Source organism: Lissotriton helveticus, chromosome 2_2, assembly GCF_964261635.1.
Source record: "Lissotriton helveticus chromosome 2_2, aLisHel1.1, whole genome shotgun sequence".
NCBI classification, from domain to species: domain Eukaryota; kingdom Metazoa; phylum Chordata; class Amphibia; order Caudata; family Salamandridae; genus Lissotriton; species Lissotriton helveticus.
In genome coordinates, this window is record NC_136060.1 from 116,677,224 (window position 1) to 116,701,813 (window position 24,590).

A 24,590-nucleotide genomic window follows, 5' to 3' on the forward strand; every position below is an offset into this window, starting at 1 on the left:
TACATATTCTTTTTAATCTCAACATTTCACCATAGGGTATACTTTGTATGAGATGGCAAGGGTGGGAACTTGAAGAGTGTAATACTGCTTTCCCAGCTGTTTCCTTTCTATAGGCCTTAGTTTCCAATTTGTTATTTTTAATATAAGTCTGCACATCTAAAAAGCGCCCCGCTTCTGTGCTGTTTGTGGTAAAATTCAAGTTAATCTAATTTGTATTGATCTTTTTTATGAACTCTTTTGCTCCGGATAGGGGCCCCTGCCAGATCACAAAGAGATCATCTATGAAACGTAGCCAAAGTTTCACATTTTCATTGTAAACATTTGCATATAGGAATTTTTAGTACCAGCTCCTCCCACCAGCCAATGTGTAAACATACTTAGCTGGGGGAGAAGCTGGCACCCATCGCTACTCCACCTAATTGCTGATCAAAGTGTTTTGGAACATGAATATATTATTATGGAGGCAAAATTCCACCATACTTAATAACATTTTGCTGTGAGTAGGTGTGTTGGTCGGTCTGGTGTTCAAATAAAGTTGGAGTAACCTTATACCGTCCAGGTGGTTAACACTTGTAAACAAGGTGGAAACTTCAAGTGTAATTAGTAGATAATCTTCCTGCCATACGAAATCCTTTATTTTGTTTAAAAAGTCACTGTGTCTCTGACATAGGAGGGTAGCTGGCGAACATGTTCTTGTAAAAAGAAATCCACATATTGTGATGACGTTTCTAACAGACTGTTGCATGCCAATATTATTGGCCGCCCTGGTGGCTTAATCGGATTTTTGTGGATTTTAGGAACGAAATATATGAAAGGAACAGTTGGACTTTCATTCTTTAAAAATTTGTATTCCTGCATAGATATCAAATCTGCACTTTTCCATGCCAGGAGCTTCCTATAATATTCATTGTACATGGTTTTCAATTATAGAATGTCTGTTTTTTTTGTAACATGCCTTGTCTTGTAGTTGGCTCATGGCTTCTTCCACATATGCCTCCTTGCCCCAGATGACCAAATTTCCACCCTTGTCTGAGTTGCGTATTATGATTTGCGAACTTGCCCCCAATTCTGTTATCAATTGGTTGTATTGGTGCTGCTACGTGTTGTATTTTTGTTTTTTTCTTTGTATATCCTGCACCTTATAATTTAGCCGATTGAATCCCTTGATCACATGTTCGTCAAATATATCAGTAGCATCTCTTGTGATTGTGATTGGATTGACTGTTGATCTGGGCTTGAATGGTGTTTGAACTTGCTCATGTGCAAATGTCCTTGTCTCTTGGTTTTCCTGTGTGGTAGGCTGTATGTTTGTTGTTTCACTTTCTTTGGCTAGATCCTAGGTCTTCAAGTATAGGACGGTCAGATATCGTTAGGTTGAGGAGAGGTGATTGCAAGGCTGATGTCTCTTTCTCCTGTGTTGTCTCAGGTGTTTTATTCTGCAACATGCGAAATATTTTAAGTTTTACTTTACATACGCTTAAAGATGTCCATGCGGGGGCGTGGCCTGATCGGCAATGGAGTAGGACGCATCCCAGTGGAGCAGAGGCGCTTTTTCCGCTGTCACAGGGACAGACCCCGATAGCGTTGTGCTGGGGGCAAACGCCTGAGGCCCTGTGAGCAGTGAGGCGCGCTGCAGACTCGCGGCCGCCGGAGGCCTGGCGAATAGACCCGTCATTTTGTGACACCTCGGGTGGAGTCGGCTCGGAGCCCTGCGACCCCTCGGAATCGCCAGAGGGCTCGATCCACAGCCGCCGATGCTGATCTGCAAGGGGGTCTGGGTGCCCTGACTGGCGGCCCCGCGACCCGAGGCGGAGAGACCCCGGGCGAAGCATCAAGTGGAGGGAGAGCGGGCTGCACCGCGAGGCAGGAGCGGACCGGGCAGCGTAGCCGAGGACAGCTGAGCGGCTCGTCGAGCAGGGGTGCTCTAGAGAGCCGGGGGCGACACTGCTTTTGCCCGACAGCATCTGGTGACTGGCACAGAGCGAGAAGGGGATCGGGCGCCCTGAGGGCCCGGGCCGCCATTTTGTGTGGACCAGAGTGGAGGTCCCCCCAGCAGTCCGGGGAGCTCCGGGCCCCCCGGTGGGTTGAACGGTGCGGCAGGGTCTCAGGGGCACGTGAGAGGCGACTGGTGCCCTGCGCTGTACCGGAGACGACGACTACAGGCTGCCAGGCAGAGCCCGGAGGAGTTCAGCGACCAGGTGGAGCGGCCTAGTGAAGCAGGGGCCTGGCCGCCCTTCCTGGCGGCATCTGTCTACTGGTCCTTGGAGGTGCGGGTCCCGGGGACGCAGCATACGATTGGGACGCCGCAGGGGGCCACTCTCCAGGTGTGGGGGGGTGGGGGCCATGGCGAGACGTGGCGACAGCGGGGAAGAGGCCTGCCTAATTGCGATCCCACGTCACTGGTACCAGCGCGCAGAGACACATCCAGGTTTTACGTCCGGCCAAGAGCGCCTCCACCTTACATCTCTCCTTGAAGGATCTAGCGACTGGAGGGCATTGGAGCAGGAAGCAGCCGCGAGGGTTGGCCCGCTGGCTGAGGGAGAGCGGTGCAGACCCCGCGGAGTGGCCAGTGTCCCGGTGCTGGAACGGCTCGGGGGTGGAGGCCATCTGGGTCGGGACTGGGGCGGTCCCTTGGTGCCTGCATTGCTGCGTGGCACTCTGACGGCCTAGAGACACTGTGGAGGGCCCTACTACGCTTTGCTGTGCAATCCCCCCGTGATACCGCACAGAAGATCTTGGCACGCGCCCCCCCCACCCCACCTCCCCGCCGTATTGCCACTCTCGGCTATGGGGCCGCTGGAGACCTCTGTAACTCCACTCGAGACTCTCTCTGCGCTGGATCCCTGATTTAGCCGTTTTGTTGGCCTGGGACAGACCCATGATGACGCGCACTAACCGTGGAAAGGACGCCCCTGCACCAACCCCCAAGGAAACGTCGGTTGCGGCACTATGGGGCAGGACGGGCGGACTGACCCAGGCGGAGGTGGCTTCCCCGTCGGGGGGAGCCTCGCAGCATGCAACACAAGCGTCGCAACCAGTGACGGAAGCGTTCATGGCCTCCTTCATGACCGAACTGAAATCTGAAATTGGGTCATTACGCATGGAGGTCCACACCTGCGTCCGAGAGCTCCGGAGGGAAGTCAAGGATCTGGGCGACCGCGTGGACGGGCTGGAGAAGACGGTTGATGCCCGTACAGAGGATCAAGAAAAGCTCTGGCAGCGCCTGGCTGTCCTGGAAGATCAGCATATAGAGCTCCAGTTGAAGCAGGAGGACCTCGAAAACCGCAGCCGCCGGAACAACCTCCGTATCCGGGGCATTCCTCTTGGGGCAGAAGGGAAGGACATAATGGCTTACGTAGCGCAGCTCCTACATACTGTCTGGGGGGATGAGGACGCCTCTCCACCGGCTTTGGACCGGGCCCCTCGTGTTGCCGGGCCCGCGAGGAGGTCGATCTCCTCCCGGACATATTGACCAGGGTCCATTTCTTCACTTAGAAGGAAGCCATCCTCCGGGCGGCAAGAGACAAGCCGGACCTCACATATGAAGGACATAAAATCCAGATTTTCAAAATTTGTCCCCCAACACCCTGCACTGCCGCCGTGCCTTCCGACCAGTAACGGACAAATTGCTTGGCCTTAAGATCCCATATCAGTGTGGACACCCGTTCGCCCTTTGGTTTCAAAGGGAAACCAAGCGCCGAGTGATGAGGTCTTATAAGGAAGCAGCCCAGCTGCTACGTCTGCCCACCTCCCGGCCTGCCAGCCCGACTCGCCCCTCGCCAATTGAACGAGTACCAGCCAAGGCCTCCTGGTCCACTGTGCCCCACCGCAGACGGTCGCCGCCCTTGGACGAACATGCTTCCCTACAGGCCAAGAACGATATCATTGAGCATATCCGATCCCTGGAAGGAGAAAGATCGGATGGGGTCCCGGATACCCCCGGTTGTGGCTAAACAGCCTTGGTCCACACCCTGCTCTTTGTGACCTCCCTCTGGCCTGTCCTGGCCGTCAACGGATGAGTTCTGGCGCCTACCTCACCTCCTGTGCTCGACAGAGTGGCTTATGCCGTAGCCCCCCACTGTGAGGGACTTGTGGGATGCGATCAAAGTACCCTCCACTGTTCCTGAGAGAGTGACGTCTCTGGGTCTCGCCGAACCCTAGGGTGTAGGATGACCCAAGCCTAGAATGGAACAATGTGGCCCGGTTGGCCGATGTTCTTAGTTCTTCTTTTTCTCTTCCTTCCTGCTGTTTTTCTGCTCTTTCCCCCCTCCTCTACTCTGCTTCTGGTGTGTGGTAGGTGGTTGTCTGTGAGAATGCAGTGGGTGCTGGCTATTCTTTGCAGTAGTGGCATCAGGCAGGGGACCCTAAAGGCTTTCCTTGGCTCCGATGGGCGCTTCCTCAAGGCGGGGGTGGTGGTTGGTAGACCCTCACTCATGCTATGTAATGTGTATGTGCCGTACCAGATGCAGGACTCCTATCTCCGGACACTATTTAGGGGACTAGTACCACAGGGCGACCCCTCGCTCATACTAGGAGGGGATTTTAACTTGGTGTGGGACCCTGCGTTGGACCGTAGTGAAGCCTCCTCGAATTGCTCAGGTGTCATGTCCTCAGCGCTTCGGAGCCAGATAACAGAACTCGGCCTCACAGATTCCTGGCGTTATTACTCCCCGGAGGCGCGTGATTACTCGTATTATTCGCATGTCCACCGCTCGTACTCCCGCATAGACCATTTATTTATTTCACACGCGCTTGTAAAGGATGTGCTAACGGTGGCTATGTCGGATATCTCGATCTCGGATCACGCACACGTTGAGCTCCTCCTACAGGACCCAGCCTCCGGCCCAGCTTGTTCGCCACGGTGGCGCTTACTGCCATACATATTGCGAGATACGGATTCTGTAGAATCAATTCGGATGGCCATAGACTCTTATTTTGCAAGCAACGACCTCCCTGAAACCCCATTCATCGTGGGGTGGGATGCCTTCAAGGTGACGATTCGAGGCCACATCACGTCTCTGGTCATTGCGCGTTCTCGGGAGGCCCGTAAACTGGAAGATAGCCTCTCCGCGAACATAAAGAAGCTAGACGTGCAGGACCGGGAGCGCTCTTCCCTCGCGACCAAGCGGAAACTAGCAAACCTCAGGAGTCAGCTCCACTGTCTGCGGACCAACAAGGCAGAGAGCTCTCTACTGGCCTTGAAGCAGCGGTACTTTGAGGGGGGGGGGACAAGGTGGGAAGGTTGTTAGCGCGGCGCTTACGGGTTCGGGCAGCGAAGGCACACATCGCAAACGTCCAGGTTTCAGATGGCGGGCGGGTCACTGCGGAAAAAGCGAAATGCGATGCCTTCAGGGCATATTACGCAGCTCTCTACAAGGCGGATACCCCCTCCCCAGCTCAAATTGATGAGGTACTGGACCATTGGACGGGGACCTCAATACACCTGCATAATGCTGCCCATCTGGAGGGACCTCTTTTGCCGGAGGAACTGTCGGTGGCACTGAAAGACCTCCCCATCGGTAAGACACCAGGCCCGGATGGCCTACCGGTGGCCTTTTACCGTATGTTCATATCACAGCATCAGCCCCATCTGCTACGCTTATATAATTCCTTTTCAGATACGGAAGGTCCGTCGCCCTCTTTGGGCCTGGTGGAAATAGCCCTCATTCCCAAGCCGGGTAAGGACCCACTCAGTGTGCCTCTTACCGCCCCATAGCGTTATTAAACACGGACCTCAAACTTTACACGAAAATGCTAGGCAAACTCCTGGACCCCCATATGCCGGGACTGGTAGAGCCCGACCAGGTGGGCTGCATCCGCAATAGGCAGGGGGCAGACAACATGCGACGCATTGCCCACTTGGTGGGGAAAGCACACCGTTGGAAGCCGCTGCCTTCTCTCGCTCGACGCGGAGAAAGCCTTTGACGGGGTGGAGTGGGGGTTTCTTCGCGCGGTTCTACGCAAGGTTGGTCTGGGGCACAACATGGTCTTGAGGATCATGGCACCCTACCGCTCCCCTCAGGCGCGGGTCCGTGTCAACGGGCAGCTATCGGACCCCTTCTCTATATTCAGGGGCACTCGGCAGGGCTGCCCCTTATCGCCTCTGCTCTTCGCCCTGGTGGTGGAGCCCCTGGCAGAAATGATTAGGCAAAACGGAGACATCCTTGGCATAACTCTAGGGGGACGATAGAACAAAGTGGCATTATTTGCATATGATCTTATTCTGACTTTGTCGCGCCCACACGCTTCCCTCCCGCCACTTCATGCCCTCCTGCAGACCTTTGAAAGGGCCTCCAGCCTTAAAATCAACCACACCAAGTCCTGGGCATTAAACCTCACAATCTCACAGGAGGAGCTCCCGGCCTTGGAAGCGTTAGCCCTGTACCGGTGGACCTCAGACCATGTTCACTATTTGGGCTTGAAACTGATCCCCTGGACCCGTGGTCTCAGACTAATTGGCACGAATGCAAGGCAGCTCTCAGGGAGGACATGCGGAGGTGGAAACCTCTCACTATCTCCTGGCTTGGCAGGCTCAATGCCGTCAAAATGTCTCTCCTCCCGAGAATCTTGTACCTGTTTCAATGCCTCCCTACCCCCATACCACAACAGCAGATCCTGGACCTTCAAAAGGAGGTTACCAAGTTTATCTGGGGTGGCCGACGACCACAATTCTCGCACAAGATCTTAATGCTGCCCAGAGATCGGGGGGTCTGGCGTGTCCTAATCTTTTGGACTACTACAGGGCCTCCCACCTCCGCATGGTTTCGGAATGGACAAGGTATGGCTCCACATGGATCGAATGGTAATAGGACGCACTATATGGGACCTTACATGGTTCCACAGGTCGGCGCGTTCCCGCAGTGCCTATATGGCAGTGCCCACCAAAACGGTCCTTGACATATGGGACAAAATCGCTGTACGTAAGGGCCTGACGACGTTCCCTTCACCTCATACCCCTATTGCAGACAACCCGCTCTTCCCGCCGGCCTAGCGCACACAAGCCTTTGCCAAATGGCTACAGGGAGGGTGCAGAGTCATTGGGGATATGTTTGAGGGGGGACTCCTAAAGACATTCGCTCAGTGTAGAGACGAATTTCGTCTCCCGCTAGCAGCGCGCTTGCAATATGTGCAATTGCGCCACTGGGTATCGTCACCGGCTATGCAGCAGGCAGCTACCTGACCCTACACCCCCTTTGAGCGGCTGGTCCGCTCGTTCGAGGACTCGAAGGGCCTTATATCACGAACTTACCAGATACTACAACACCCGCCTACACGAGCGCTACACCCGTACCAACGTCAATGGCACCTGGCTTTGGGCACGGACATTACACCTAAGCAGTGGGAAAAACTCTGGAGTGGTATTCCTAGGGTCTTCCGCAGCATCCCACAGAGGGAAAATGCATATAAAATCATGAGGCAGTGGTACTATACGCCGGTCCGGCTACATCATATGTTCCCTGCAACGTCCCCCCTATGTTGGAGATGCTCGAATGCACCTGGCGACTTCATTCACATCTGGTGGGCCTGCCCGCTCTTGTCCCTGCTATGGAAGGAAGTCCTTAGCCACATTAAGAGGGTGCTGGGGTTCCCATTGCCTGATTTCACAGCCACGGTTTCCTAGGTATTAAACCTGCCACCTTGAAAGCACTTAAGAACAATGAATGGACTATAGTTTTACATATGCTGGGGGCAGCTAAACAACTTATTGCACTTTACTGGAAAAGATCGGAGGTGCCCCCGATTGCTGCATGGTTTGTGAGACAGTGGCATGTTTTAACTATGGAAATGTTCACTGCGCGTTTGCAAATGCGTGAGACTCGCTTTAATGCTGTGTGGCGCCCCCTGATCCAACACCTCTGTAAAATAGAACACGCGCGGTACCTGCCTGTTAAACTTAGGACGCTGCACCTCTTTGGAGACGCTCTGCTCCCGCCTAACCCCAATACACTTGTCCCATGACCAGACTACATATAGTCCCCAGCCCTCAGCGCGCCCACCGATGACCCCAGAGCGCCTTCAGCAAGCCATCGCTGTGGGCCACCCATGATAGGATCCCCCGCCCTCCCAGGTAGCCACCTCTGACTTCTATCCCCCTCCTCTCTGTCTCTTTGTCTCGCTTCTCGCTGTCTCTTACTATCCACTTTATAGGGCTTGTCGCCCATGTTCATAATGTGTATTCTCCTCCAAGTGAGACCTGTACTGTGCCACACCCTGTTATTGTTGCTGCATCAAATAGTGTGTGCAGACTGTCTGCCATGAGCAAGAGGCGTTACGCCCCATCGTCACTGGCACCTGTGGCTTGCTCACCTCCCGAGAATCATTCGCAGCCAGCTAGACTATCCCTGCATGACTACGAGCGTATGGTTGTACACACAGGGTCCCGAGTGGCACTTTCCTACTACGGCTGCTCCTGAACAGGACTCAAGGAGCTCTACAATATGTTACTGTTGCTGCATACACTAAATCACGCGGCCGGCCCTACAGGGGTTGTAGGCGAAACGCTGTGTTAAACTTGACCTCACACGGACTCTTCCCCTACAGTATGCATTACTTCTGAAAGAACGCGGCCGGCCCAGACTGGGTTGTAGGCTTAACGCTGTGTACACAGGGGCCTTCTACCCCACTTTCCCTGTTTAAGAAAATAAAAACGGATTTCAAAAAAAATATGTCCATGCGTGTAGTAGCGTAATTGAATGTACTTTCAGGGCAATACGATAGACCTCTGCTTTGTCCAGGTCTATTTTAGCAAGTTTGATGATTGTTTTATCATTCGTATCATTGTCTCTTAATTCTTTTTCCATCTGCGATTGTTTGATTTTCTGTTGGTGTTGCTTGTGCTTTCGCTGCGCTTTTCTCCTTTCTCTACGTCTCCTGGATCCGCTTTTGTTTTGTTTGTTTGAGTTCTTGGGCGCAGCACCTGCCTGCACTCCTGCACTAAAAAATCCAGTTCTTCAACTAATGATATTTTGAATGGAATAGCTGTGGCCCTTGCATAGCGTGATTCCTGTTCCGCCTCGCTCTCCAGTGCCGCGCTGAGGTCGGAATTGGACGTATTTACATTCCTTTCCCTGCTGTTTTGGTTGCCTGATGTTGTGGCCTTTGTACCTGCAAATTTGAACACCTTCAACGTATCGTATTTTCGGGCGAATGTGAAAATCCTCCCACACTCGTAGTCCATTTTATCGCAATGGAACTTAAACACTTTTCTCTCCAGAATTTTTTCCTCTTCCTTGCGTAATCTTTTTCTCATCTTCTCTCTCATTTTGTCCACCTCTGAATTCTGTTCTGTTAGATTCAGTTCTTTCTCTATTTCCTCAATTTGTTCTTGTAGTCTGATTCTGTTGTTTTCCGCAAATTTAACCAGTATAACGACTAATTTTCTTGAAGAATCCAGATTGATCTCCTCCCACTCTCTCATCATTGCAGGATCTGGATTTGTGTAACTCTGGACCGTAAGTATACTTAGCCCGCGTGGTTTTCTCCCCACATCAAAATATCTTTGTAGGGATTTATTTTCCCACCACTTGCTCTGTTCAGCTTTTTTCAGCTTTTCCACTGTTGCTGCTGTTACCTGGCGATTCAGAAAAGGGGGTGGTGATGAACAGAGTGTCTGAATTAAGCAGACCACTCTTACCCAGTCCAAAGATCAGGGCTTGATCCATCACCGTTATTTAGCTCACTGCCCCTTCCCAGCTCAGAACCTGGCAATATGCAAATTAGTCTGTCCCTGGCCCAGTGCATCATGGGAACAGGGCAGACCAAACTACCAAGCCAATTCTTCACCAGAAAGGAGACAAGCTTCCGGGGACCGGTTTCTGCCATTTCAGGCGTCGTCGGCCTGGCTTGCTTGAATCCTGATGGAGCAGTGAGCAAGGGACTCATGTCTGAGTATACCCTGCCACACCTATAGTGGCCAAAAACGATTCAGAAAAGGGGGTGGTGATGAACAGAGTGTCTGAATTAAGCAGACCACTCTTACCCAGTCCAAAGATCAGGGCTTGATCCATCACCGTTATTTAGCTCACTGCCCCATCCCAGCTCAGAACCTGGCTATATGCAAATTAGTCTGTCCCTGGCCCAGTGCATCATGGGAACAGGGCAGACCAAACTACCAAGCCAATTCTTCACCAGAAAGGAGACAAGCTTCCGGGGACCGGTTTCTGCCATTTCAGGTGTCGTCGGCCCGGCTTGCTTGAATCCTGATGGAGCAGTGAGCAAGGGACTCATGTCTGAGTATACCCTGCCACACCTATAGTGGCCAAAAACGATTCATGTTACCTGGCAGCATTTTGTGGAAAAGTGCTGTGCAGCTCAGTGCTTTTGCGTTATCGAACATTTCTGCCGCTGCCGCCTCCCTATCTTTGGGCGCGGTTGAGTCCTGTCAATGCAGCTTCGCAGCGTACACCAATGCACACCTCTTTATATCCAGCCTGGGAACTTATCCTCACCTGATCTCGTTGTTGGCGCTACCCGCGTCCTCTGACTCAGGTCCACCGGCTCCAAGACAGGTCAGTTGCGTCTCTCAATTTCCACTGCTGGGGGGGGCTTTCGTTCCGGCTAATCCTCCTGGATTCCTTGTCGTAGGTCTGGTGCCAGACCGTGGCTCCTTTTCTCTCCATTTCTGCCCTTGAGCAAGGGGGGGCGGGGGGTGGGGGAGGGGGTCCTTGTTGCCAACAGAAAAAATGTATTCAATTATATCTGTACGTATGCACAAACCTCATCATAAACACAAATGCACTTCGCAGAGTCACTTATTATATATTACCTACTGGCGATAGCCAGTAGGTATATATAGTTAGGACATAGTTACCATAGGAAATGGCGAACATTCTATTGGGAATAACTTTGGCGCCGATTGAGGGATCTGCCTGTAATTTTCCTTAAACTTGCCTCGCTGCGCTCCTTCCCTGAAAGTTTCGGGGGGATTCGTCAAGTGGGGCCGAGATAAAAGGGGGGTCCCAAAACGTGTTTTCCCCATGTTAATTTCCATAGGGACATTCTGACAAGGCTACAGGTCGAACGGCTAAACGGAATTACACAAAACTTGGCAAAATGGTAGAGCCTGGTATGGAGCAGTGCCTTTTGTATGTTTGGTGTAAATTCGTTCAGTAGTTTTTGGGAAAATTGAATGTGAAATTGAGTCCTATGCAATTTTGCATTGGAACTTTAGACACAGCTACAGCCCGAGCGGCTGAATGGAATTACTGCAAACTTGGTAAAATTGTAAAGACTGATATGCAATAATTTATTTTGTATATTTGGTAAAAATCCCTCCAGTAATTATTGAGAAAATCTACTTTTTTCAAATTATATATCTATAGGCGGGACACGGTGCACGCCCTTGCACCGTCCTTGCACGTGCGCGGACCTTAGCATGCGCGCGCGGAATTCTGATTGGCTGTTGGACGTCTGTCAACATTCCAAAACAGAAATTGTTGGCAGCCATCTTGTGCCTCGGTAGACTGAGGCACAGGAAAGCAGAAAAACAAACATGTAGAACCCAAAAAGGGGGCAGGGTAGGAGCACCCTGACCCCCTAGGCCTGCTCAGGGGGTCCCACAAGGCCCCCCCAGGCCCAAAAACAAAATATTTTGTTTTCGGAAAATCGCAGGGGGTACAGAGTACAGTAAGCTTACAGTAAGCTTACCGTAAGCTTACTGTACTCTGTACGGTGCGCGTACCCTCGCGATTTTTTCGAAAAAAAAAATATTTTTTTGGCCTGGGGGGGCCTTGTGGGGCCCCCTGAGCAGGCCTAGGGGGTCAGGGTGCTTCTACACTGCCCCCTTTGCGTGTTTTGCACCTTTGTTTCACTGCTTTCTTGTGTCTTGGTTCTACCGAGGCACAAGATGGCTGCCAACACTTCCTGGTTTGGAGTGTTGACAGACAGTGGCAGCCAATCAGCATGCATTTCACAGGAAAGCAGCATGCTCATTGGCTGTCAACACTTCTAACCAGGAAGTGTTGGCATTCATCTTGTGCTAGGCAGACCGAGACACAAAAGAAGCAGAGCTCATAGCCCACACAGCTCTCACAGCCCACACAGCTCTCACAGCCCACACAGCCCACACAGCTCTCACAGCCAACACAGCTCTCACAGCCCACACAGCTCTCACAGCCCTCACAGCCCACACAGCTCTCACAGCCCTCACAGCCCACACAGCCCTCACAGCCCACACAGCCCACACAGCTCTCACAGCCCACACAGCTCTCACAGCCCACACAGCTCTCACAGCCCACACAGCTCTCACAGCCCACACAGCTCTCAAGGCCCACACAACACTCAAGGCCCACACAGCCCTCACAGCTCACACAACCCTCACAGCTCGCAAAGCCCACACGGCTCTCACAGCCCACACAGCCCTCACAGCCCACACAGCTCACATCCCACACAGCTCTCACAGCTCTCCCAGCCCATACAGCTCTGACAGCCCACACAGCTCTCACAGCCCACGCAGCTCTCACAGCTCTCACAGCCCATACAGCTCTCACAGCCCATACGGCTCTCACAGCCCACACAGCTGTCACAGCCCACACAGCTCTCACAGCCCACACAGCTCTCACAGCCCACACAGCTCTCACAGCTCAGACTCTCACAGCCCACACAGCTCTCACAGCCCACACAGCTCTCACAGCCCGCACAGCTCTCACAGCCCACACAGCTCTCACAGCCCACACAGCTCTCACAGCTCTCATAGCCCACACAGCCCACACAGCTCTCACAGCCCACACAGCCCACACTCTCACAGCCCACACAGCCCACACTCCCACAGCCCACACAGCTCTCACAGCCCACACAGCTCTCACAGCTCACACAGCCCTCACAGCTCACACAGCTCACATCCCACACAGCTCTCACAGCTCTCACAGCCCATACAGCTCTCACAGCTCTCACAGCCCATACGGCTCTCACAGCCCACACAGCTGTCACAGCCCACACAGCTATCACAGCCCACACAGCTCTACCAGCTCACACAGCTCTCACAGCCCACACAGCTCTCACAGCTCACACAGCCCACACTCTCACAGCCCACACAGCTCTCACAGCCCGCACAGCTCTCACAGCCCACACAGCTCTCACAGCTCTCATAGCCCACACAGCTCTCACAGCTCTCACAGCCCACACAGCTCTCACAGCCCACACAGCTCACACAGCCCTCACATCTCACACAGCCCTCACATCCCACACAGCTCACATCCCACACAGCTCTCACAGCCCACACAGCTCTCGCAGCCCACACAGCTCTCAAAGCCCACACAGCCCTCACAGCCCTCACAGCCCACACAGCTCTCACAGCCCACACAGCTCTCACAGCCCACACAGCCCTCACAGCTCACACAGCCCTCACAGCTCACATCCCACAGAGCTCTCACAGCTCTCACAGCCCATACAGCTCTCACAGCCCACACAGCTCTCACAGCACACACAGCTCTCACAGCCCACACAGGCCTCACGGCACTCACAGCCCACACAGCCCTCACAGCCCACACAGCTCTCACAGCTCTCACAGCCCACACAGCTCTCACAGCCCACACAGCCCTCACAGCCCACACAGCTCTCACAGCCCACACAGCTCTCACAGCCCACACAGCCCGAACTCTCACAGCCCACACAGCTCTCACAGCCCGCACAGCCCTCACAGCCCACACAGCTCTCACAGCCCACACAGCTCTCACAGCCCACACAGCCCGAACTCTCACAGCCCACACAGCTCTCACAGCCCGCACAGCTCTCACAGCTCTCACAGCCCACACAGCTCTCACAGCTCTCACAGCCCACACAGCCAACGCAGCTCTCACAGCCCACACAGCTCTCACAGCTCACACAGCCCTCACAGGCCACACAGCTCTCACATCCCACACAGCTCTCACAGCCCATACAGATCTCACAGCCCACACAGCTCTCACAGCCCACACACCTATCACAGCCCACATAGCTCTCACAGGCCTCACAGGCCTCACAGCCCACACAGCCCACACAGCCCTCACAGCCCACACAGCTCCCACAGCCCACACAGCTCTCACAGCCCACACAGCTCTCACAGCCCACACAGCTCTCACAGCCCACACAGCTCTCACAGCTCTCACAGCCCACACAGCGCACATCCCACACAGCTCTCACAGCCCATACAGATCTCACAGCCCACACAGCTCTCACAGCCCACACACCTCTCACAGCCCACACAGCTCTCACAGCTCACACAGCCCACACAGCTCCCACAGCCCACACAGCTCTCACTGCTCTCACAGCCCACACAGCTCTCACAGCCCACACAGCTCTCACAGCCCACACAGCTCTCACAGCCCACACAGCTCTCGCAGCCCACACAGCTCTCGCAGCTCACACAGCTCTCAGAGCCCACACAGCTCTCACAGCCCACACAGCTCTCACAGCAAACAAACACTGGCAAAGACAATAACGGCAGCAAAGAAACACTGGCAAAGACAATAACGGCAGCAAAGGAACACAGGCAAAGGCAATACCAGCAGCGAACAAACACTGGCAAAGATAATACAATCAGGGGGGCAGGGGCACGAAAAACGGCACAATCAGGGGACAGAATGCCCGACAAACGGCACAATCAGGGGGCAGAAGGCAAGAAAAAACGGCACAATTAGTGGGCAGAAGGCAAGAAATACGGCACAATCAGGGAGCAGAAGGCAAGAAATACGGCACAATCAGGGTGCAGAAGGCAAGAAATATGGCACAATCAGGGTGCAGAAGGCAAGAAATATGGCACAATCAGGGGGGCGGAAGCCAAGAAATATGGCACAATCAGGGGGGCAGAAGCAAGAAATACGGCACAATCAGGGGGGCAGAAGGCAAGAAATACAGCACAATCAGAGAGCATCTTGCTCTGGTCCAAAAATCGGATCCCTAGGGCTGCTCAGGTGGTCCCACAAGGATATTAACATATTTAAACGTTATCCGCTAATAGAATTAGCATTTTGCAAATTCACTGAAATATAGGTTTCAGGCCTTATTTAGTTAGTAATTAGCATTTAAAAAACCTTACAAATTCATTGAAAAATCCATAGGTTTCAGGCCTTATATAGTTAGGAATTAGCATTTAAAAAACCTTTGAAATTCAGTGAAAAAAACATAGGTTTCAGGCCTTATATAGTTAGGTATTAGCATTTAAAAAACCTTGCAAATTCACTGAAAAATCCATAGGTTTCAGCCCTTATATAGTTAGGAATTAGCATTTAAAAAACCTTTGAAATTCACTGAAAAAAACATCAGTGATGTCATCAGTGATGTCACTGACCATGTCATGAATGATGTAATATGTGACATCAACAGCAGTGGATTGCGGGTGCGCAAAATATAGTTAGTACAACTAACTATATAGGAGCAATTTCAATGGTTTTTTAAATGCTAATTCCTAACTATATATGACCTGAAACCTACGTTTTTTTCAGTGAATATATATATATATATTTATTACCTACTGGCGATAACCAGTAGGTATATATAGTTAGGACTGGCTACCATAGGAAATCCGCAACATTCTATTGGGAATAACTGTGGCGCCGGTTGAGGAATTTGCGTGTAATTTTCCAAAATTTCGGCAAGCTCCGCTGTGCTCCTTCCCTGAAAGTTTCGGGGGGATTCGTGAAGTGGGGGCTGAGAAAAAAGGGGGGTCCCAAAACGTGTTTTCCCCATTTTAATTTCCATAGGACGTTCTGACAAGTCTACAGCCCGAACTGCTGAACGGAATTACGCCAAACTTTGCAAAATTGTAGGGACTGGTACGCAGATGTGCCTTTGCTATATTTGGTGAAAATCCCTCCAGTAGTTCCTGAGAAAATCAAAAGAGAAAAAATATATATATCTATAGCAGCTTACGTGTAAGCTTACTGTAAGCTTACCTTTCGAGCACGAGCTGCATTCTGATTGGCTGCCAATGTCTGTCAACACTCCAAACCAGAAAGTGTTGGCAGACATCTTGTGCCTCGGTAGACTGAGGCACAGGAAAGCAGAAAAACAAACGTGTAGAACTCAAAAAGGGGGCAGGGTAGAAGCACCCTGACCCCCTAGGCATGCTCAGGAGGTCCCACGAGGACCCCCAAGGCAAAAGAAATTGTTTTCAAAACACAAATTCTTCATCCAAGAAGTGTTGGCAGCCATCTTGGGACCAATGTACATGATAGCACCTCATTAAAAAGCATTACAGTTAATAGAAGGTTTTAGGACGTTAGTTACATTATAAATCATTTGTTGATGGTACCATACTCATTTTAGGAATTGTGGTATGTTCTATGGTGATTTTACCATGTGAAAAAGCCTTCTGCTGGGATATCATGAATCATGTTTGAAAGAAAACTATTATGTCATGCTTTTCCCACAGTGGTTTGGAAGGGGATCTATATGCTAAACTGAAAGCATATTTAATTCTGTAAATTCACATTATCTTTCTCAGTTATGTGAGAATGAAGTCTGACATTCTCAGTAAAACATGTACATCCAACAAGGGCAGCGACTGTCAGTTGATTCCTTTGTGTTCTACTGCAGCTTCCCAGAGTGTTCTAAAGAACAACTAGAGCGCTAACAGTCTTACTTATGACAAAAGTATGGCACACCAGAAGCCATTTTGATTGGAATGAAGTGGTAAGTCTGAAAACATTTAATGTAAAAAGGAACAAAATGAGGGGGATCATTTTGCCATAGAAAGTTTGCTTAGTGCTTCAGAAAGAAAAATTAGGGCACATTTTGAGTGACTTCTCAAATCCTCTTTTATTTCATTAAAAAAATTCTGACATGCAGACTGAAACATGCACTTTGAATACCAGCAGCAGACTTCCCTGGTGAGCAGTAGCTTTACTACAGTGATATAATGAGCAACTAGAGTGCTAACATTCCGAATGTATGGCAAATGTGTGACACATCTGAATGCCTTCTTGATGGAACCAAAGTAAACAAGCATTGAAAATGCAATAGATCTCGCCCTCGTTTAAGTTAAAGCCATTCTGTTTGTAATGAGGTGGCTTTTTAGCTTTGCTTTTATTAGTGTTTTTCAAACTTTCATGTAAATAACATGCATATGTATGTATATATGTATATGTATGCATGCATTTATATTTGTATTTATATAGATATGCAGAATATATATGTTTATATATGTATGTATATATATATATATATATATATATATATATATACACACATACATATATATAAATGCATATATATGCATATATATATGTGTATATGTGTGCGTGTAGATAGACCAGGGCACAAGAAAGAAACCTGGTCTGTTTTTTTTAAAATAACCCCCCGGGGGGACCAGAACACGGCGGCATAGTGAAAAAGAAGTGTGGGGGGTCCAGTGGATTGCGGGTGCGCGAAATATAGTTAGTACAACTAACTATATAGAAGCAATTTCAATGGTTTTGTATGAGTGAAATGTCCAGCTAACTATAACACCCCTAAAACTTATAGTGTTGTGAGTGAATTTCAAAGGTTTTTTAAAAGCTAATTCCTAACTATATAAGGCCTGAAACCTATGGTTTTTTCAGTGAATTTCAAAGGTTTTTTAAATGCTAGGACCTAACTATATAAGGCCTGAAACCTATGGTTTTTTCAGTGAATTTGCAAGGTTTTTTAAATGCTAATTCCTAACTATATAAGGCCTGAAACCTATGGTTTTTTCAGTAAATTTGCAAGTTTTTTTAAATGCTAATTCCTAACTATATAAGGCCTGAAACCTATGGTTTTTTCAGTGAATTTCAAAGGTTTTTTAAATGCTAATTCCTAACTATATAAGGCCTGAAACCTATGGTTCTTTCAGTGAATATATATATATATATATATATATATATATATATAGTCCATATGGATAGTGTTTTTGTAATAAAACCTTGTTTGGGCAGTTTTTGGAATTGTGAATCTTCCATGGTTCTTGTTTTACTGCATGTTTTCCCATATCTTCTTTGATGGTTCCCCAAAGGATCCACGGACCCTACAAAACCCTGAAAAAAATGTGTGTGCCATAAAATCCAACAGTAATAATGCTTAGGCACAAACCTATTCTGCAACCAGGCACCACAATCCAGCTTTGGGGGACATCAAACCACTGCTGCCTGCGGCCAGGCCCTGCAATTTACCCTCCAGGGGTGTCCAATCCCTGCTGTATGAGGCCTGACTGGAGACTCACCTTCCTCCTCATCCTTCAGGGGTGTCCGAAACCCAAAGCACATGGGATGGCCAAATGCCCACCCTCTGCCGCACCCTTCATTGATCTTGGGCTCCCAATGCACACGGACTTTGGTCATGTGCAGTGGAGTTTCTTTGGTCCGTGTAGCTTGCTTTGATGTCACAGTAGTGCATGGATAGAAGCTTCATGGTACTACAGTCTGCAGATGATTGCCAAATCATTCAATGATCCTTCAACAAAATTACTATTATTTTTTATTTTTAAATGTGATCACACAATGGGATTGGGATTCGAGTGTGCTCAACCTGCCCCTAATATGCCCCTCTTTCTTTACTATTTTAAAGATATAGTAAAGTGTAAGTGAATGCATAGTATATATGTTTATTTTTCTCCAGTTGAAATTCAGTAAATTTGTGTACTTTTCTGTTTTCTAGGGCACTTCCAATAATAGGCTACTTGCCTTTTGAAGTTCTTGGCACGTCAGGCTACGATTACTATCACGTGGATGACCTAGATAATTTGGCAAAATGTCACGAGCACTGTAAGTACTTGTTGGAATTCTCCAGTATATAAATGACAGTTTTAGGCCATGGGAAAATATGCCCTTATCACAAGGCCACTGTAGCCTGAACCATCCATTGCCCCTACCAGCACTGCCAATGACAGTACCAACACAACTACTAACCATCACACTCCTACAAGTGTAACAATTCAGACTATTCCATGCCCCCAATGCTTTAGGAATGGCTTGGGCGGAAGGTATTAGTCATGGTTAATGTATACTGAATTAATAAACTACTGTTGTTGTGCTCATCTCTAAATTAGCAAATCAGTGCCACCATGTGGCAGACTGTCATAAGTGCTGGTGTTGACAATTCAGTGCCGGTGCCGAGCAGCAGAAACCGCTGGCTCAAATTAAGCACTCCAAGTGACATGGTCACTGTCAGTGGCACCACCCTATTAAAGTGTTTCTATACACTCCCACAGATGGTCTGAATTTCCAGCACCCTTAAGAAGCTTCAAATAACTATACAATCGCATTAAAACACACATTTAACAACAGATAATTCATGTATTGTAAAAAATCCTTTTGGTAATTCTGTGTACCTGATGCAATTACATTTATCACGTTGCATCAAGTCTTAGAAATTCAACAACAATCTTGTTTGTAGTAAAACAGATTAATACCATTTACTATATGAACAACCTCTGCTTTTACTATATTTTATGAAACTACTGTTAAAGGGGAAAGAAACGTTCCACACAGATTGTAAATCACTCGTCAGAAACAAAATACCACGAAAGTTCTGCATTTAATGTAAATTCATTTTTCTATTAAGGGATCCATTTATCCCTGCCACAGTCCTGTTAGAATCGCATTTCCCATGAAAACCAAATGTACTGACGGTATCGAAAGTGGTTCTGAATTTTAAAAGGACAAATACACAGCCAAATTAAGTTCTTCGTGGAAAGTTAGGCGGATGTATGACGTTACAACGCATACTTTTACAACACCTACCTTTACATCGCAAGTTTTACAACGCATACCATTACAACGCATAGCGCTTTGGGGTGCTGGATAGTGAATAGTTTAATTTACTATTCCAACTCCAGTCCCCGTGGATAGTAGGGAAGGTTATTGGATAGTAAATTAACCTATTCCCCTATCCTAGAGCACCCCCCAGCGCAATGCGTTGTAATAGTTTGCGTTGTAAAAGTTGCGTTGTAATGGTAGGTCGTTGTAAAAGTTGCGTTGTAAAGGTTGTATACCCAAGTTAGGCATTACAACAAGCATTGGATTAGATCTTGCTTTTAACATGCAAGTGCTGATGTATTGGTTTTGCCAATGCTTTTTATTTTACTGTTTACTAATGGTTATTGGTCATTTTGGAATGGTTAAATGCAGGGCCCTCACATAAAGAAAAGCCTTAGCAAAACCAGTAGGTCAGGCTTTAATGCGTTTATGAATTGTGCTATTTGCACAAATCCACACATTATAGTCAAACCTGTTGGCTTTGCCTATGTGTGTTAAAATTAGTGCTTCATACCTCAAAGTGCTGTAAGTAGCAGGTGTTACTGCTAGTAAATGTACTATTTGCAACCACGGAGGAATGGAAGTCTGAGTTCGCCTTGCCAGGATATAAAGTTGTGATCTTAAGCCAATATCAGATATAAGCAGTGAGTGTTTACCTCACTGCGCCATTTAGCAAACATTAAACCTTTTTAGTATATTTCTGTATGTCTGACTCTATGTACTAGAAGATGGTATAACAAACAGTCAGATCTTTGCATTATTTGCCTTGGAACATCATACGATCAATAGAGTTGCAAATGAGGATTTGCATTCTTCCTTACTAAATAAAGTACCATTTTATTGGTTTCAGGAATGATAAATATTTGATTGATCTATACACACTTAAGAATCCACAAGCTCTCCCAAATAAATTAAACTAACAAGACAAAATGCAGGAAAACTGCAATTTCTGGTAGAGACTTCTAACCGCAGATTCCTCACCTTTTGTCTTTTACCCAAGTGTCATTAGGGTTCCAGAAACCTTTCAGCAGTACCACTGCATGCCGGTAGGTAGCACTACATGGCTCCCCACTGATGCCGCTGCACTCTGGAAATGATGCTCGAAGCATGTGTAGGTGTCACTCCCGCATGCTCATGTCAGTTCTTTCTTTTCCGATCCAGACCTTCATCTAGTCTCTTTGAGACCCTTTACCTCACAAAGTTTAGAGTGTGGAAGGGAATTATCAACTCCCAAAATTACAGATTTCAAACCCTGTAAAGACTGCTGCAAGCAAATGTCTATGACAGATTCTCACCAGGTTTCCCTGTCGTACCTGGGGCTGAGACATGATTTCATGATTATAAGGCCTGCAGTGACTGTGCATCGATTATCCCGAAGGCAATAAGGAACCCCAAAGCTACACTGTACGTTGCTAAGAACCGCAAGACTCCTTGTTGTGACCTGTCTAACTAAGTCCAAGTGTCGGTCTTGGTTCCGTTCCCTGCCAATGAGTCAGTCCTTATGCCAATCGTCGTCACACTATTTGGGTAAGCAGAAGACAACTATATAAAAATCTAAGTAGGACTTGGCTCTCTCCCGCCACTCTCTCACTCCTGAGAAGGCGCGAGTGCATCACCATGCCTCTCGTTCTTGCTGCCGAAGTCAGTCGACATTGGAGCCCATCCTGCTACTTGTCCAAGCACAGGCTAAGTGTCTGGGGCTATCTCCAACACTGAGGCAGATCAAAGAGTTCCGTGAGGTCTTGCTTCTACTCTACGGATCCCTTCCAACTCTATGTGGCACACCCTGCGGGCCCCAAGGAGCAGAGAGGCTCTCCAACTAGGATACCACCAGTGGGTTCACCCTCACCCCCAGTTGGACTCTTTGAACCAATCACTGGACTCTCCAAGCTCACTTCACTGACACCTGATCCACGTGTTATTGGAAATGAAGTGCCCATTTTGCTTTCATACTCTTGTTTGCGTATTCCAACCTCAACTGGGTCGCGATTGGTTTCCCCTGAGCCACAACCTTCCCTGATTAATGTTCCAGAAGGCAGGTCTAATTTCGTTCCTTGTTCAGGATGGATTCTAGCAAAGACTATGATGCAGGAGATAAAATTAGCCAACCCTATTAGAAGAAAACTGGTATGATATTCTCCAGGAGGCCAGTGGTCTTGACACCTCTCCTGATTCTGGCTTTCTCTCACCATCTGGTCATGCCACTGAAGAGAGTGTTTCTTTTGCGATGGTTATTCGGAGGGCGGCTGAAGTCCTCGACCTCCAGCACCTTACTTTAAAGGTTAACATCAAAGTCCTGACCGAAGTACTCCAGCAGTGGTAAACTATTACTGAGCCCCCACTTCGTAGGGGCCGGGACGAAACCTTGCTGTGGGCCCCCAGTCAGATGCCAAATTGCAAGATGCCATCCCCATTCCTTGTGACCTTGCCTTTTTGTCTCAACACCCCTTTGCTGAAAGCCTGGCAGTGCAAGGCTTCCTGTTAAGAAGTGAAGACACAGGTAAGGCTTAGCAGAGTCTTTTTTAACGTCAATACACCATCACAGGTTCCAGTCAGCTGGAGCCAGCTGTAGAACCTACAGGTCAACAAATCTTTTGCACATTCCAACAGGATCTGGACAGAAGGTGAGGAGGAATGTACCATTTAGATAAATTAAAACACACCTCCCTTATTAGGGAGAAAAATAAAAACATCAAGGTCAATAACAAAAGGAACTAAACTGAGTCAAAGATAGACTAGATAATAATGTCTAACAACCTATATACATACTATGTATACACAATAGCAAAAGCAGAGTGCTCAAATACCCTTAGTTGTGGATATGGATAGGTTGAAATGATAAGACACATACATTATTTAATCCTATAATCCCTATGCCAAACAGGAGAGAATTTTGTTCTCTGAGATCTTTGTAGTGTAGTTCCTATATTCCCAATAGGCTCTGTGCATTGGAATAATATATCCTATAGATTTGACGTAGGACTTATATCTACTAGATCGCTATCGAATATATTAGACTTATTTGTGAGTGCCTGCTAGCTCAGAGGTCACTAGAAACTTTCTCGAATTCACAAGAAGGGATTTAGTTTCTGACAACCGCATAAACATGACAACTTTGTTTCCTCAAGATAAAACTGATCTTCAGAGTCGTGGAAACAATAGATAGATATTTTACTCAGTCATTCGTGCATGCTTTGTTTCACCAGGGGTGCAGAGAAATAGACGGGCGTTTTCAATAAAAGTATTTATTGAACAGTCTTCTTTCTCATGCAGAAGAGATTAACTGCTACAATCGTAATACTGGTTGTAAAGTACAATGCGTACAGTAAAAAGAGTAGAATAGAATAATACTGTAAGAGCATTGTATGGCTCCTAGATCATAGTTAAATACATACATAAATAACAAAGGCTAAAAAGTACTCAACTGGTGAGTCCAAAATACGCCTACCCCGATGTCCCTAACCTAAGCCTAGTACGAGTAAGTGAGGAGTATCGTAAATGTAGTATTCTTTGCCAAGAATCTATCCAAGATTTCTCTACGGGTCTAATCAGCTCCGTACCATGGTTTAGAATGAAGAAGGTCAGGCTCAGGACTCGATTTCCCAACAAACCGCAAGGGTAGCTTGGAAACACTGGAGCTGGATTTCTCGGCAAGAGAAAAGACAGCATATCTCTCAGTGCGTCTGCTGGAAGGTCGGCTTCCTTCGGCACTTGCTGTAGCAGGATGCGTTGGCAAGTAGATAGTCAAACTGCTCTAAACCACCGTGTGTTTGCTATGGCAAGTGTGGGCATATTTATACCTTGAAGGTGCCGAGATTGACGTAAAGGTGGACATAATAACGTCATCAAAGAGTCTCAGTTCTTTGAAAACTCCATGAGTTCTTGGACAAGTCAGTATTCAAGCAAGGGAAAGTCCCTAGCTGCTGAAGCCGCGTTTTCCAAGAAATCGTTGTGGATTTTCGGAACTAGTGGAAGTAACCCTGCCGTATTTGGACTGCATGAGCTATGTCTAAATATGGTTATGATTTCTATGCCTATATAAGGATATGGTGATTTATACCTATATAAGGACATGAATCGGGAAAATTACAGTAGGGTCCTAAAATGCTATACAACACCCACTCCACGTTTATCATGTTCAACTAAGTTCAAGCACTAAACCATATTCTAGAGCATGTGTTTTCAACCCCACCCCTAGATACATACAAAATCATTTTGAAATGGTTGTACACGAAAATTTGAGCATTTGTACTGAACGCATTTTAAAAGCAATGATTTCATCGTAAGCTCATAATATCATATTGGAAATGCTAACCGAATGAATCACGAAATTACATTTATGAAATGGCTCTTAGTTACAGAAGAAAAGTCGAGACCATCCCATAGCAGAATATACAAACTGTTTTGGTTTGTGGAGGATGTATGTCATTACAACGCATGCTTTCACTCCGCATGCCATTACGACGCACCTTTTACAACGCAAGTCATTACAGCGACTTGCGTTGGGGGGCGCTGGATAGTGGAATAGTTTAATTTACTATTCCAACTCCAGTCCCCGTGGATAGTAGGGAAGGTGTTGGATAGTAATTAAACTATTCCCTATCCTAGTGCGCCCTCCAGCGCAAGTCGTTGTAATGACTTGCGTTGTAATAGTTGCGTCGTAATGGTAGTGCGGAGTAAAAGTTGCGTTGTAAAGGATGTTTCCCGTTTGTGGATTAGGTCAATAGCGTTTCAAGGAAGTATTTAAAGAATTCTTGTTCTCTAAGAATAGTTCTACTTTAAGCAGATTGCTTTGTGCCAAAGTTCATTGTGTTTGGGAAAAGGCCAAAGCAATTTGTAAAAAAAAAAAAAATTGAGTTCCAAAGTTAGAAGTTTAGTTATGAAAAAGTAAAGGTCGAATTT

General features: G+C 48.0%; 1 protein-coding gene across 4 annotated transcripts in view; it reads left to right on the forward strand.

Moving 5' to 3' along the window:
• The window catches only part of CLOCK (clock circadian regulator), a 1,757,788-nt gene that overhangs the window by 1,236,512 nt on the left and 496,686 nt on the right, over nt 1–24,590 (forward strand). For all 4 annotated transcript variants that reach the window (XM_078678181.1, XM_078678183.1, XM_078678184.1 and 1 more), the window contains one exon: nt 18,589–18,695. In XM_078678181.1, the coding sequence (XP_078534307.1) occupies nt 18,589–18,695 (107 nt within the window). The remainder of the gene's footprint in view (nt 1–18,588; nt 18,696–24,590) is intronic.